Source organism: Calidris pugnax, unplaced genomic scaffold, assembly GCF_001431845.1.
Source record: "Calidris pugnax isolate Ruff unplaced genomic scaffold, ASM143184v1 scaffold9, whole genome shotgun sequence".
NCBI classification, from domain to species: domain Eukaryota; kingdom Metazoa; phylum Chordata; class Aves; order Charadriiformes; family Scolopacidae; genus Calidris; species Calidris pugnax.
Window position 1 is genome coordinate 1,718,360 of NW_015090778.1, and position 14,544 is coordinate 1,732,903.

At 52.2% G+C, this 14,544-nt stretch overlaps 2 protein-coding genes across 3 annotated transcripts in view; both read left to right on the top strand.

The window, feature by feature from the left end:
- Window positions 1-10,025, top strand: part of P4HB (prolyl 4-hydroxylase, beta polypeptide) — a 14,465-nt gene extending 4,440 nt beyond the window's left edge. Inside the window, exons 2-11 of the mRNA XM_014949821.1 lie at window positions 206-412; window positions 1,242-1,375; window positions 1,685-1,822; window positions 4,833-4,937; window positions 5,216-5,341; window positions 6,436-6,636; window positions 7,295-7,415; window positions 7,611-7,792; window positions 8,244-8,330; window positions 8,936-10,025. Of these exons, the coding sequence (XP_014805307.1) occupies window positions 206-412; window positions 1,242-1,375; window positions 1,685-1,822; window positions 4,833-4,937; window positions 5,216-5,341; window positions 6,436-6,636; window positions 7,295-7,415; window positions 7,611-7,792; window positions 8,244-8,330; window positions 8,936-9,022 (1,388 nt within the window). The 3' untranslated portion in view covers window positions 9,023-10,025. The remainder of the gene's footprint in view (window positions 1-205; window positions 413-1,241; window positions 1,376-1,684; window positions 1,823-4,832; window positions 4,938-5,215; window positions 5,342-6,435; window positions 6,637-7,294; window positions 7,416-7,610; window positions 7,793-8,243; window positions 8,331-8,935) is intronic.
- A 1,846-nt stretch (window positions 10,026-11,871) lies between these two features.
- Window positions 11,872-14,410, top strand: PPP1R27 (protein phosphatase 1 regulatory subunit 27). 2 transcript variants are annotated; one of them, XM_014950965.1, is made up of 4 exons: window positions 11,872-12,040; window positions 12,666-12,873; window positions 13,920-14,070; window positions 14,256-14,410. In XM_014950965.1, the coding sequence occupies exons 2-4, from the start codon at window positions 12,687-12,689 to the stop codon at window positions 14,377-14,379; spliced, it is 462 nt and encodes a 153-aa protein (XP_014806451.1). In that variant the 5' UTR covers window positions 11,872-12,040; window positions 12,666-12,686; the 3' UTR covers window positions 14,380-14,410. The 2 variants fall into 2 exon arrangements, with proteins under 2 accessions (XP_014806451.1, XP_014806460.1); XM_014950974.1 differs by lacking the exon at window positions 11,872-12,040 and adding an exon at window positions 12,116-12,513.
- Window positions 14,411-14,544: the final 134 nt, after the last annotated feature.

Consider the following 14,544-nt stretch of genomic DNA (forward strand, 5'->3'; position numbering starts at 1 on the left):
GCTGCCGGTGTGGGGCCGACTCGGGGTGGGGCGGGCGGCCTCAGTACTGAGCTGGACCGGGGGAGGCCTCCGGTGGCGGGGGGTGGGCTCTGCGCCGGCCTCGGCTCTTCCCCCGGGGCTGGGAGCGGGGTCGTCTTATCCCCCGAGGGGAGCGGGGCCTGGGGAGGCTCTGCCCGGTGCTGACCCCCCCCATCCTGCCCCTCAGACGCTCCATGGTGCGGGCACTGCAAAGCCCTGGCCCCCGAGTACGCCAAGGCGGCGGCCAAGCTGAAGGCGGAGGGCTCGGAGATCCGTCTGGCCAAAGTGGACGCCACCGAGGAGTCGGAGCTGGCGCAGCAGTTTGGCGTGCGGGGCTACCCCACCATCAAGTTCTTCAGGAACGGGGACAAGGCCGCGCCCAAGGAGTACACCGGTGAGCTCCGACCTGGCCCCGTGCCCACCCCCCCCTCCCCTGGGCTCAGAGGGCAGCGACGTGGCGATGGGTCCGTGCCCCTGGCCCCACGCTCCTGCTGGACAAGGTCCACGGTGACAACAGTGACAGTGGCCCTGGGTAGTGGTGCCACAGCAGGTGTGCACCCCGGGTGGGAGTTGGGGTGTTGGGGAACAGGTCGTCCCGCCTTTGACAGGATTTCTCATCTAAAAGCTGGGGAAATCCCTCGTGTGAGCTAAGGCAGATGGAATTGTTTTTATGTAGGGAAGCAAAGCAATCCGAGGTTGGATTGTTGCTCAGCTTGACTTAACTTGAGCAGTGTAGGGCCAAAATTGAAAAAAATGCTTGGGTACCCAAATGGTTGGGTGAAGGGGCAAGCACACAACCCAAAACAGAGGTAAGAGGAAGACCAAGACAAGCAGAAGTCAGTTAAGCCAAGCCACGCTGTGCTGGGTGCTGAGGGTAACATCCAGAATACTGATTTTGTAAGGAAAAGCTGATAAATCTACATGAAATATATCAGCATCTTGGAGAAGTGCTGTATTGCTGGTCAAAGTTTACGAACACGCGTGAGCTAGAAGCAATAGAAGAATGGATTCCGGGGAGCCCCTTGTACCTTGACTTTCAAGAATTAGTGATTAGCTTAATTACCCTAGGAGTGAAAGGAAGAGTTGCGTAAACGATATCTTGATTCCTCCTGACCTCTCAGCCGGCTAATGAACAGTCTTCCTCAAAGATTAAGGGTTTTGTGTTCTCAAGCGTAGTTGGGGTGGGGGTTAAGTGAATCAATGTTCTTCTCTTTCTGGTGTAGCTGGCAGAGAAGCAGATGACATTGTCAGCTGGCTGAAGAAACGCACTGGCCCAGCTGCGACTACCCTGACAGATGCTGGTGCAGCGGAGACGTTAGTGGACTCCAGTGAAGTGGTTGTGATTGGTTTCTTCAAGGTAGAGTTTGTGCTCACGTTTGAGGAGCTCTTGTGTATGTCTAGGGCTTTCCCTGCTTTCTGCCCCACGGGGACCTGACAGCTGGGGAAGGCTCTTCATAAGTTGGGAAACACTTGCTGTCCTGCCTTACTTGATCTTCCAGTTCCCTGGCTGGTAAGCCCTGGGATGTTTGTGCTTCAGTTTGATGTGTCCCATGTGAGACACTTTTCTTTATTTTCCAGGATTTGACATCAGAGCCTGCAAAGGAGTTCCTGTTGGCAGCAGAGGCTGGGTTTGATGTGTCCCATGTGAGACACCTTTATTTTCCAGGATTTGACATCAGAGCCTGCAAAGGAGTTCCTGTTGGCAGCAGAGGCTGTGGATGACATTCCTTTTGGGATTTCCTCCAGTGCTGATGTCTTCAGCAAGTACCAGCTGAGCAAGGATGGCGTGGTCCTCTTCAAGAAGGTACTGGTTGGTGCAAAGCATGAGCACCATGCTTGACTCTTCTGCTTCTTCCTGCCTTTTCTCTAATTAGATTCAAATGAGGGCAGCCTGGAGGAAACAGCAAAAGATCCTGTGCTGTGAACTTGACCGTTCTCAAGCCTCAGGGCCTGGGCAGAGGGGGAAGAGCAGAGCCTGCAGCCCCTCTGTGGGGCAGCAGAGCCCTGGGACCCTTTGCAGGGAGCAGAGGACAACTCCCTCAGTCTCCCAGTCTGGTCCTGCCCTCCCGAAGCTGCTGGGCTTTCGATCCGGTCTGTTGCTTCACTCACTTCCCTGTTTCTCAGACGCCTGGCTGTGGTGCAGTGATGGGCTGCACAAGCTTTAAAATATCCGTGGCTGTAACTCGTGAGGCCTCCTGTGCTCCTCCCTGAACTTGGAAGGTCTTAAACAGAAGGGTACCCAAGTTCTCCTGCTGTGGTGCTCTGTGTGTGATTGTGGCTCAGCAGAGTTGCTTTTCAACATGCTCAGTTTTCTTCTGCCGTGGTGCTCTGTGTGTGATTGTGGTTCAGCAGAGTTGCTTTTCAACATGCTCAGTTCAGCCTCTGCTGCCGTCAGCCGATGGCTGTGCCCAGGAGTTGTTCTGTTTCTCACTGCTGTGGGTTCCACGGTGCAGTGATCCCAGCGGAGTTCCTAAGAGGATTTGCAGCAGACTTAGGCTGGGGGGGTTGGATTACGTGAAGAGGGATGCTGGCCATCTACAGAGTCAGAAATAAACGTACCGATGCCTTTCGCTATTAAAATCCAGGTCACCGGGATGAAATTCTACTTGTCTCCTCCAACCTAGAGGTTCCTTAGATCTGGTGGCACCCCATGCTTGTGTGCAGTGGGGCAGGACAGAAAGCTGCTTTGGGTTCAGACTTCCTAAATCTCTAATAATCAGTCACCGGTCTGACTAATTTGACCTAAGACAGGCTAAAGAGTTGAAGGAATTCTTATTTCTTTCTTTCTTCAGCTAAAATAGCATATTTTAGTCCACTACACCTCTGAAATTGTAGTTATTTATATGGTGCTAGAAACTTGCAAATGTAAATCCTCAGTCAGAGGTTGCTCAGATCAGTATGACTGAGGGTGCCAGTAAATTATCTTGTTAGAGAGTTCAAAATGCTGGGATTTTGCAACTAGAAAATTTGGGGTGGGTGAAGGGAGCGGCTGTTTTGGTCTTGGCCAACATGCTACCTGTGATTTGCTCTTCCCGCACGTATGCCTTTCTGGGTGTGATCTTTCTGTAATGCCCTTTTCATGGCTAATGCTGGGCTGAAATCCCTGTTTGTGGGGGGGGTTCTCAACTTTTGTTCTGTCCAAACACTGAAGTCCAAATAGAAATGCTCCTCTAAAGCTGATGGTCTCTCTGGAGCTGCGGGGAGGGAGTACCAGCCTTGGGCTCTGAGCAGGGCAACATATGTGGCTGCTTTGCAGTGGCCTGGCTACAGCACTGACAAGTGTTACTGTGTATTTTGTTCAGTTACATTTTCTCATGTTTAGTGCTCTGTGGAAGGGACTTGTGTTGATCTGATGTACTATCTTCTAACCCTTAAGTCCTGTGAGCTATGTTATGGTTTCCTCTGCTTCTGAAGAACCGGTGCAGTGGCTTTAATCAGACTTTAACAGTGAAGGAATTTTCAAGCTGTTTTCCATAAGTGCAGTCAACTTGGGTGCATCTTTGATGAAAAGCAATTCTGCAGCCGGCAGCTTCTGTCAGGTGTGTTAGGAGTGGGAGGAACCTTGGTCTGGAAGTTTGATGAAAAGCAATTCGGCAGCTGGCAGCTTCTGTCAGGTGTGTTAGGAGTGGGAGGAACCTTGGTCTGGAAGGCAGCTCATGAGCAGCCGGACGCTGCAGCCACTCTCTGCTCTACCTGGAAGAACGAAGGAGATGCCTTTCAGCCTGTGGGTGTTACCTCCTTGTCCCTGTTTCGGTGTGATGTCATGGTAGTGCCATGAGAGCTCTCAAATACATCCACCCCAAACCAAAGTGAAAATGAGCACTAACAGTAACCAAATATCAGGGCATAAGAAACCAGATGGTTTACTTTTCCAACAGTTATATTTTTGGACTTTGGCTTAGCTTCCTGCAGTTAGTCGGGTCTAAACTGAGAGACTTTGTTGGCTGGTCACTCTCGGCTTTTTGTGAGCCATCCAGACTTGCAAGCAACAAGTTGCATCCTCAAGCAACTGTTCTGAACATAAGGCAATGTTCAATGCTCTTTAAAGTATTTACAAAGTTAATTTCCAGTGTCAAGTGTTTTGCTCAGCTTTTCAGCCGAGGCTGGTATGCTTCCTCTAGCAGAAGGTTATCTAAGTCCATTCTGGCTTCTGCCAGTAACTGGAGTGTTGCCCTGCCATGGGGCTGCTGTGTTATCCTCCACATCCTCTCTCAAACCAAAATGCTCCTCTACAGCTGTCCCTGTCCAGGCTGCCAGAGAGGGTTCTGAGAACCCTGGTCCGGGGTACAGGTGATGCTCTAATATAAAAAGGCATCTGGCACCTCTAGTGCATTTTAAACGTGTGCTATTGTCTCTAACAATAGAGACTGAAACAACCACACAGAGCTGAGTAAATTACTAATTTCTGCAGTGTGTAGTGGGCTTTGTCAGACTTCTCATAGCACTGTCTGGTTAAAGTGTGTGTCTGCTCTGATGTTGGGAACTTGTGCGGAGCAGAAAGCTGCCTGTCTCTCCCTGGTCTGTCGGATATCCTCCTACAAACCTGTATGACAGCCATTAAAAGTCCTTCTTGTGACCTGCTTAACAAATCGTTTCATGATTGTGCAGAACAGTGCCAAGATCTAAGCTGAGGGTCTTCTTGCTGCTCACCTTTTGCTGCTGGGGGTGATTTAAAGCTTGAGAGGCAGGAGTCCGCTCTGGACAAGCGCTGCTGAGATCCACTGGGGCAGTGACTGGTGTGAATGCAGCTTATGTCCAAAAGACTGGTGCAGGATATGAGTGTGTTCTAATGCAGCAATATCTGTTTTTTGCAGTTTGATGAAGGCCGTAACAACTTTGAAGGCGATATGACAAAAGATAATTTGCTGAACTTCATCAAGTCTAATTCATTGCCTCTGGTCATAGAGTTCACTGAACAGGTAGGTCTTTAGACACTTGGCTGGGCTTCTTTCCTTGGTGACTGTATGTATATATATTCATATATAGCAAAGCTTAAATTATAAGTTGTGTGGTCTTGTGTTACCTGGGAGCTGATGCTAGTGTGGTGTTGTGGAGATCACAAGGAAAAGGAGGCATAAGCTTGCTGTGCAAAGCAGTTCTTTAGTATTGGAGGGTCTAGTCAGAGTAGCAGAGCCAAGCTGGTCTTGACACTGATTTACCTCTCTTCCAAAAATAAAGCTTATTTTCTACTCCTCAGACTGCTCCTAAAATCTTCGGAGGAGAGATCAAGACTCATATTCTGCTGTTCCTACCAAAAAGTGTGTCTGACTATCAAGGGAAACTGGACAACTTCAAGAGTGCAGCTGGAAACTTCAAAGGGAAGGTGAGATGGATTTCTTGGGTTATGAATTCGGTGACCCCCATCCTGCAAAGAAGTGTAGCACTGTCTGAGTCCACTTCACAGCTGCAGAGGACTCGAAGCTGGCACTCTCTGCCTCTGTCTCTTGATGACAGGTGACTGAGCCACTGGTTCACGCTGGCTTGCCCAGCTGTAGAGGGAATAGCAGTTAAAAACTCCTGAATTTCCTTCTGGATGTAAATCTGACTCTGTCTTAATGACCATCAGAGCTGGGTCTGTGCACACGCTGTGTGAACTGCTGGGGCTCCAGCATTTGTGCTCTGACAGGGTGCCTTCATGGGCATGGAGAAGGAAGAGGGGCCAGTTCAGCTTCTACCTATGTGACTGCACCTGTCCTGGTGGACAACAGGATGACCATGAGCCAGCAATATGCCTTTGTGGTCAAGAAGGCCAGTGGCATCCTGGGGGGCATCAGGAAGAGAGTGACCAGCAAGTCAAGGGAGGTCATCCTGCCCCTCTGCTCTGCCCTGGGGAGGCCCCATCTGGAGCACTGGGCTGGTTCTGGGCTCCCCAGTTGAAGGAGGACAGGGAACTGCTGGAGAGGGGACAGCAGAGGCTACAAAGATGATGAGGGGCCTGGAGCATCTCACTTATGAGGAAACACTGAGGGACTTGGGTCTCTTTAGTCTGGAGGAGAGAAGGCTGAGGGGGGATCTGATCAATGCTTATAAATACTTCAAGGGTGGGTGTCAGGAGGATGGGGCCAGTCTTTTTTTCAGTGGTGCCCAGTGACAGGACAAGAGGTAACTGGCACAAACGGGAACACAAGAAGTTCCATTTAAACATGAGGAGGAACTTCTTCATTTTGAGGGTCGCAGAGCCCTGGAGCAGGCTGCCCAGAGAGGTGGTGGAGTCTCCATCTCTGGAGACATTCAAAACCCACCTGGACATGCTCCTGTGCAACCTGCTCTGGGTGGACCTGCTTTGGCAGGGGGTTGGAGGAGATGATCTCCAGAGGTCCCTTCCAACCCCATATCATTCTGTGAGTGTGTGTAAAGCGTCAACAGCCGAGAAGTGCTTGTCTTCACCATGCTGCCTTTTGACTTTTTTCTCCAAAGATCCTGTTCATCTTCATAGACAGCGACCATAGTGACAACCAGAGGATTTTAGAGTTTTTTGGCCTAAAGAAAGAAGAATGTCCTGCTGTCCGTCTGATCACACTGGAGGAAGAAATGACCAAATACAAACCTGAATCGGATGAGCTCACAGCAGACAAGATCAAAGAGTTCTGTAATAAGTTCCTGGAGGGCAAGATAAAGGTAATGAAGATAAAATGCTGCTGGTGGTAACCCACTGGCTAAGCAAAGATTAAAAAAAGTGCTCCCTGTGAGGAGCTGTGTGAGTCATCTGGAGAAAATCCTTCCAACAAACATACAGCGGGTTTTGTGCTGAGAAACGAAAGGCAAAGCCACTGGGGCATGAAGGCTGTAGGGAAGGGAGCTGTGTCCTGGCACCCGAGCTCAGTCAGAGCCTTGCTCTTTCTGCTCCTGCTGGTAAGGGTGCTGTTGATCCAGTTGCTCTTTGCCAACAATGTGTGGAAGGTGTGAACTTGTGTGGCTGCAGCTTAAAGAGCTTTCAGCTCCTCTCTGCTTTAGTGGCCACATGGAACTTAACTCCAGTGGTGACCATTTAGCTAAAGTCAGCCCCGTGGGAATGATACTGTCAGCGATATTGTTTCCTTCCTACAGAGTTCAGTTGCAGCTTTCTCTGCACAAGAGCACTTGCTGTGCCTGGTTCAGGCTGGGGAGGAGACTTTCGGGAGGGGAAGTGACTGATTCATGTGATGGCTCACAGCCTGTGATTGAGGCGCTGAGGGGGGAGGTGATTAAATCTGGGATTTCCAGGATATGTAACTGCGTGGACGTGCCAAGCAGCTGTGTGGCAAACCATTTCTCTGCATTTCATTTCTTACTCCAGCCCCACCTGATGAGTCAAGACCTTCCTGAGGACTGGGACAAGCAGCCTGTCAAAGTTCTAGTTGGGAAGAACTTTGAAGAAGTTGCTTTTGATGAGAATAAGAATGTCTTTGTAGAGTTCTGTAAGTATCTCTCAGCAGCTGACTCCAAGTAGCTGGCATGAAAGGAGAGCCAGAAGGCTGCATGACTGGGATTAGGGAGAAAGCATCTTATGGAATCTAAGCGAGAGGGCCTTGGTTGAAGAAATGTGTGTGAGCTGTCTGGGGTGGGGTAACTTGTTTTTTTGTTGGTGCTAGTGATGTTTTTGTAATTACCAGATGCCCCCTGGTGTGGTCACTGCAAGCAGCTGGCTCCAATCTGGGACAAGCTGGGAGAGACCTACAGGGACCATGAGAACATTGTCATTGCCAAGATGGATTCAACAGCCAATGAAGTGGAGACAGTGAAAATCCACAGCTTCCCCACACTCAAGTTCTTCCCTGCAGGCTCTGGCAGAAACGTAAGGAGGCAGCTGACCTTCATATAGATCACACAACAAGGGAGTGCTGGAGACGTGTAGTTGCTTGCTTGAGTTCTGTTTGGGATGAGGCCTTTGGGAGGGCTCTCCATTCTGTAGGGCTGGAACACATCAAGTCCCCAGGACACCTGAGAGGCTCTGGGGTGGGGCTGGGCTGTAGGAGAGAGTTTGGTGGGGTTGGGAAGCGGGAATGGGGGAAAAGAGGGAGCATCGCAGAGGACAGTGTGCTCATCTGCAGGCTATTCTTTCCTCGCAGTGATCTCTGAAGTCTAGTGGCTGAGCTGTTTTCCTTCGTCTCATATGGGTGAAGGTGAATTTTTAAATTCCCTTTTGCTTGGCATGTTGACTGTTGCTCAGAAAGAGAATTCTCCTCTCCAGGGGCGTGGTTCTGTAGGTGCCCATAACCATTATCTCGATGCTTTTTCCTGTGTAGGTGATTGACTACAATGGGGAGAGGACGCTAGAAGGCTTCAAGAAGTTCTTGGAGAGCGGAGGCCAGGATGGGGCAGCAGCTGATGATGTGAGTAATATTAATACAGGACTCAGGGCCTTCAGAATATGGAGTGTGGGTTGGGTCTGGTGCTCTCTCTGCTGGAATCCTCAGTCCTAAATAAGATCCTGGGCTGTTGTGTGGCGGGAAAGGATATTACAGGTGAACAAACGTGCCCACCTGGTTAAATGTGACCTGTTCAGTTGCTGCCTGGCTGGCCATTGGCCTGTAACAGACTCCTTTTATTGAGAGCACTTCAGCTGGGTGTGAAATAAATGTTCTTGGGAGGCTTAAACACAAAGGCATGGAAACTGTTGATATTATAACCAGCACAAGCTGTCTCTGGTTGTCTGTGAACTGGAGTACTTAGAGGGCTTGTTCTTTGAGAGCTCCTGCCCAGCACCTGGAGCTGAGCAGGATGATGAATGTTACACCCTGGGGCAGAGGGTGTTACAGGTACCACCTTCCAGGGATTTCTGATCCTCAGTGTCCCAAAGAGCTCCTGGTTAGAAGTCTCTGCATGTTTTGGTAACATGGCAGCAGAGAGCAGTGAACAGATCAAAGATGCTGTTCTGTGCTTGGGTTTGGATCTGCCTGATATGCCAGAAACCAGTAGCTGTCTCTAACCCATACAGGATCTGGAGGACCTGGAGACGGATGAAGAAACAGACCTTGAGGAAGGTGAGGATGATGAGCAGAAACTCCAAAAGGATGAATTGTAAAGAGAAGATTGATCTACATCACCCAAAAAATCAGACACTAAATTGGCTGCTGTTATGCAGCCCAGTGAGTCAGAAACCCATTAAGATTTAAAGCAGAAGGTGAATGACTGGAAATCCAGGGATTGGCTTTTAAAATAACACTTTACCCTCACTTTTCTGTACACTCGACTATCTTTTCTTTTCTTCTTTGCTTTTGAGAAGGGATCTGTCACTAGGTAGCCAGCCCAGCCAGCTGGGCTAATTTTTTTTTATTGTGATGTACTTTTTTTGTACACAGCTTTTGTTTGAAGTATTCTGTTCTTCTGGGTAGAAGCAGATTGTGAAGCGGTAGCACAAGTTCAATGGCCCAACATCCTGGAGCCTTGCCACTAACATCTTCCAAGAAAGCTTTTTGGTTGTTTTTTTTCCTTTTTTTTTTTCTTTTTAAACTAAAGCCCATAGTTAATTTCTGCACCTGGCAGGGTCCTTAATAGTCTCAGCTGTTCTTCCCTGGGATCAGCCTTCAGTACATGTAGGGGCAGAGGCAGTAGCTGGTGGTGTCATCCTGGTGAAAGGTGTACATGAAGCTGCTCCTCTTCATGCTGGCCAGATGTTTCCTTTTCCCTCTGCTTTAAAACACTTGGAGATGATGATTCCAAACACGGGGAAGGGTGGGACACTGTGTGCACTGGCTGTGGCAGGCTCTTGGGGGCGGAGGTGGTCGCTGGCTCAACAGCTTAGGTGGGACCTTGCTGTGTTGCCATCCTTTCGATCAAATGCAAGACTGTTTTGCAATCACTTTCCATGCGTTATTTTGAATGGGTTGACCAGGCAGGTGGGTGGTGTGGGAGGGCCTGATAAAACAGATCAAACAGGACATTTGCAATTTACTGGGTTTTGGGGAGGAACTTGGAACAGGGGAGTGCCTCAAAGGCCTGAGCTGCATCAGGCTGTTCTTAGCATTCCGCTACAATAACATTGGAACTGAATTTGTTGGCCAAATAAAGTTGAGATTTTAATACTATTATGTTTCCCTGTCTTTGTCAGAATAGGGGATGGATGTATTTGAACCTGACCCCAAAGAGGAGCAGAGTTCTAGGGTGGTTCTCAAGGGACTCAGCCAAAATGGTTTGTCAGCCTCCTTGAACTTTCACTAAATACCACATTTTTGAGAGAAACTATACTTTCTGAACGCTTTCAGTTTTACAAGTGGCTTCTGGTGTCTTAACCTGAAGAAATATTTGGATTGTGTGACCTATGAAGGGAAAGAACAAGGTGACCACATTGTGTCCAGGTTAAATCAGCTTGTGCAGGCAGACAATTAACAGCTCCGTGAGCAGCGAGCGCACACTGGCCCGGGTTCTGAGAAGAGGGGGCTCTGTTTGCCAGCTGGCCCGGGGCAAGGGGGCCTGGTTGCTCTGGAACAGTTGAGGAGGAATTTGCCTGGAGGGAGACCTGGGGCTGCTCGTCAGCCTCACATGACCCCCTGAGCTACACTGCTATTTCCAAACCAGTCACTTACTGCTGGAACTATGTTTGTAAGAAAATATGCTATAAATGTCACATGGAGGGGGGGGCATGGTGAAGCTAGAGGGCAACTGAGGAGGCTACTGGTGCCTGTCACTGTAGGTGTGCTGGGGTGGTAGAAAAGGGGTGTTACCAGAGCCCCATCCTGGTGGGGTGTGCACAGACCTTCACCCCAGCAGCTCCTCTCCTGGGGCTGAGCAGGTGATCGCAAACCCTGTGATCTAAAAACCAAGTTTGCTCTTGCCTGTCCTGTTAGGGATCAGTCATGTTTGACTGTTACCTGTGGTTATGGGGAGAAGGATCTTTGAAGATGCCTCCCCCTGGGGCTGTGACCCCACACTGCTGGAGGCAGGGGGTCCATAGTGTGCCCAACTGCCTTGTCCTACCCTGGCAGCGCTGGTGGCCGCTGTCAGGGCTGGTTAGTGGTGGCTGCTCCGAGTAAGAAAGCTGCCTTATGTTTTGTGGTGGGGAGGAAGAGAGCAGTGCTAAGAAGCTCCACTGGAAGGTGCTGGTTAGGGCTTGGCTCAAAAAGGCCTGTTTTGTGGAGACAAACTGTAAACAAGGCAGTGGTTCTCCCCTGTTTACGGTCTGAGACCTGCCCTGCTCCGCTCAGAGGAGGGGGCTCTCCTCGTAGTCCGAGGCTGCTCTTGGCAGAGCAGGACTCCGTCGGAGTCATCTTGTGTACACAGCTAATTGCTGTTCCAAGAACTAAGAGCTAAAAGCGTTCTGTCTCCGCCGCAGAGAGCTCAGCCTTCTATTGAACCGCTCTGGCTGACGTGCCGCCGAGCGGGGATGCTCAGCGGAAAGATCAATGCGTTTGCCAGAAGAAGAGCGCAGCAGGCGGTGCTCGGGTCGTGGCTGGCCGGGGTTCAGGACAGGGGTCTGCTGCAGAAGGGGGCAGAGTGAAATCCCTGTGACTCCTGATGCGGGACAGGGATTTCTTTTTTTCCTGCTGTACCACAGGGGAGCTCATTGTCCTGCCTGGACAATGCCTACCAACACAAACCAGAGCACAATATGCTCGTGTGTCTGAAATGACCAAACGTTGATGGGGGGGAAAAAAGGATAGAGGAGCAGTTGTTGCTTGAACCCTTGGCAAATCTGAAAGATTCCTCTGTGTAAATGGTCCACGTTGGGCCTTTAACAGCTACAGCTGGCCAGGAGTGGTCTGGTGGTGGTGCTATTCTTCAGCTATTCTTCTGAGGCTGTTCTGTAGAAGCCTGCCCTTACAGGCAGCTGGTTCTGAGCTGGAAGTAGGGCGTTGAACACCATGGACTGGCATTAAAGGCTCCTGCATCGGGAGCGCCCACAGCACCTCTGTCCTCGCAAGGGCACTGATAATCTCCAACATGGTGGTGTTCTCCGTGTTTAGCTGTGCGCTATTCCGCAGCCGTGCCGGGCAGCACAGCTCATTCGGCTCCTTTCAGGTCGTCTGATGCAACTGCAGGAGAGTGACTTCGCTCCGAATGTATTTGGCACCGCGGCTCTGACACGTCTGCACTGCGCTGGCAGGTTGGTAGGAGAGCGGCTGGTTCCATTCGCACGGTGGCCGTGCACGTCTCTTCCCTGGCACGTGTGCGTGTGAGAGGGCTTGTTGCTGGGAAGGTCTGTTCTCAGGCTCTTGGGCTCCTCTGAAGGGCTGCCCATGCAAAAGCAAGAGTAGCTTTGACCCCTTGGATGGGCACATCAACAGGTGGGTGGTAAGATGAGACACCAACTTCTGCCCAAAAGTGGGAGGCTGCGGGCCTGGGCGGCTCGATTACAAAATATCATGGCAAATAGGATGAGCTGCATGTCCTCAAAATAGCCCACAGGAGCCTATATAACGCGACGCCTCTGGAGAACCATCAGTCCTGGGCCAAGGGCCTGTGTGTGCCCAGTGCCACCTCCTGTGTGCGGCACGGGAGTGCAGGGAGAGCCAGCGAGGGGGACCGGCACTGCTGGGGACACGGGCACAGCCACAGGCGTGGAGGGAGCAGAGCTCTGTGGGTGCCATCAACCCTCCACAGCGAGGAGGAACCTGTTGGGCAGAAGAGAAGGCAGTGCTTGGCGGCCAGCGGGTCATAGAGCCAAGCACTGAGTGACTCCAGCTGCTCCTGCATCACCCCATGCCCCTGCTCCTCCTCTTCCTCCGCAGCGTCTGAAGGCTGCCATCAGCATGAAGGACTATTGCCCAGTCTCAATGCCCCGGTACAGTCGGTACAGCCAGAGACTGAGAGCCTCGCGCACTGTGCACTTCCCCAACGATGTCGTCTTCCAGGACCACATCAGGCAGGGGGACCTGGAGCAGGTGGGCAGATTCATTCGTGCCAGGAAGGTGACGCTGGACACCATCTACCCTTCTGGTGAGTGCTGGCAGAGCTGCAGTCTGTGTGGTGGCACGGCTCAGTTGGGCTGCAAGAGAGACCAGAGAGCACTGTGTGGCCAAAGCTAGGATGAGGGCCACCTTCAGTAAGGTGACAGGTTGGAATAGAGTCGTTTTCCTCCTTGGCAAGAAGTAGTACCCCCAACATTGCGCAGCAGGGCCCAAGAAAGCCCCACACCAGCCTCCCAACATCTTCCCTCGACAGCGTGGCCAGCCTGGGGAGGCTTAACCCTGGGTACCTTCAAGGCATGACCATGCAGCTGCAGCGTGGTGCAACCTAGAAAAGGAGTCGCGGGCACGGGCTGGTCTGTGGAGCTCTGGATGGGAAAGTGGGGCTCCTGCCTTCGCCCCAGCTTGGGGGGAACAGCAGGGAGGAGGAAGGCTCCTCGTTTGGTTCCTAGCTCTGTCTGTTTCTCCACTCTTCTCTCTCACACGTGTGGATCTGTGGACTTGTGGCATTTATGTCTGTGGGGAAGGCATTATGTTGTGTTTGCACCCAACCTCACTCGCAACTGTTTATGGAATGCCTCGATCCGAAATGTCTGGGGCAAAGCCCAGATCTGTCCCTTTCTTGTGCTTGGCTTCAGCTTCTGCTGTCATGCGGCCACGGAGGTGGGGTCTCAGATGACCCCAGGCTCCCTCCTATCTATACTGATTGCTTCATTACTTGCTCTGTAGGGAGCTTCTGAAACTTGGACAGAGCAGGACCCCAGAGACACGCTCCTCCTGTCCCCACGTGAGTCCCAGCTGGGGCTCAGGGCAGGAGAGGGCAGCTCCTCCTCCTGTCATCAGTCCTGCCCGGCCCAATGGGGAAGGGCCACTGTGCCACCTTAGACAGGGTATTCGTGCTATAGGAGGGGAACAGAACCCTGTAGCGGCTCCTCTTGCTTCCTCACTCTCTGTTTCTTTCCCCAGACTCATCTCCCTGTAACAAGGGATTTGCTGGCAACCCTCTTTCCTGGGCTGTGGATAACTGGCACATGCCAGTCCCGGGCTAATAAACCTTTTCCTTCCATGCCCTTCCAGGCATGGCCGCCCTCCATGAAGCTGTGCTTACTGGAAACCTGGACTGTGTCAAGCTCCTGGTTAAATACGGCGCTGACATCCACCAGAGAGATGAGAACGGCTGGACGCCCCTGCACATGGCCTGCAGCGACGGCTATGCCGACATAGCCAGGTGAGCAGCGCCCGGCCTGGGCTGTGACGGGGGCACCCCTGGGCTTTGGGGCCCTGATATCCAGAGCTGACAGGGCCGGGGCTGTGGGGTCTGCTCCCGGGAGGGTGCCTGGTACCCACGGGGCCGCCTGGGCCCTACAGCTCCCGGGGCCTGCGGCCCCGTACTCAGCGCCGTGTCTCCCGCAGGTACCTCATCTCCCTCGGGGCCAGCCCGGAGGCCACCACCGACGCCGGGGAGAAGCCCTCGGACCTCATCGACCCCGAGTACAGGGACCTGGTGGAGCTCTTCCAGGCCGCCGCCATGAGCTGAGGGCGGGGCGGGGCCGGGGCGAGGAGCAGGCCTCGGGGCGCCGGGGCGGCGGGGCTGCACCGGGCCCGAGGGCCGAGGCCTGGGCTGGGCCTGGGCTGGCGGCCGGGCGGGGGGGGGGGCGCGCTCGGGACCGCGGCCCGGGGACCACCTTGTACTTTTCCCATA

What these genes read in the sequence shown, in the direction of transcription:
- PPP1R27 (XM_014950965.1), top strand. Translation starts at nt 12,687, where the DNA reads ATGAAGGACTATTGCCCAGTCTCAATGCCCCGGTACAGTCGGTACAGC. An exon ending in GGACACCATCTACCCTTCTG is followed by an intron (nt 12,874 to 13,919) that starts GTGAGTGCTGGC and finishes ATGCCCTTCCAG; the next exon opens with GCATGGCCGCCCTCCATGAA. An exon ending in GGCTATGCCGACATAGCCAG is followed by an intron (nt 14,071 to 14,255) that starts GTGAGCAGCGCC and finishes TGTCTCCCGCAG; the next exon opens with GTACCTCATCTCCCTCGGGG.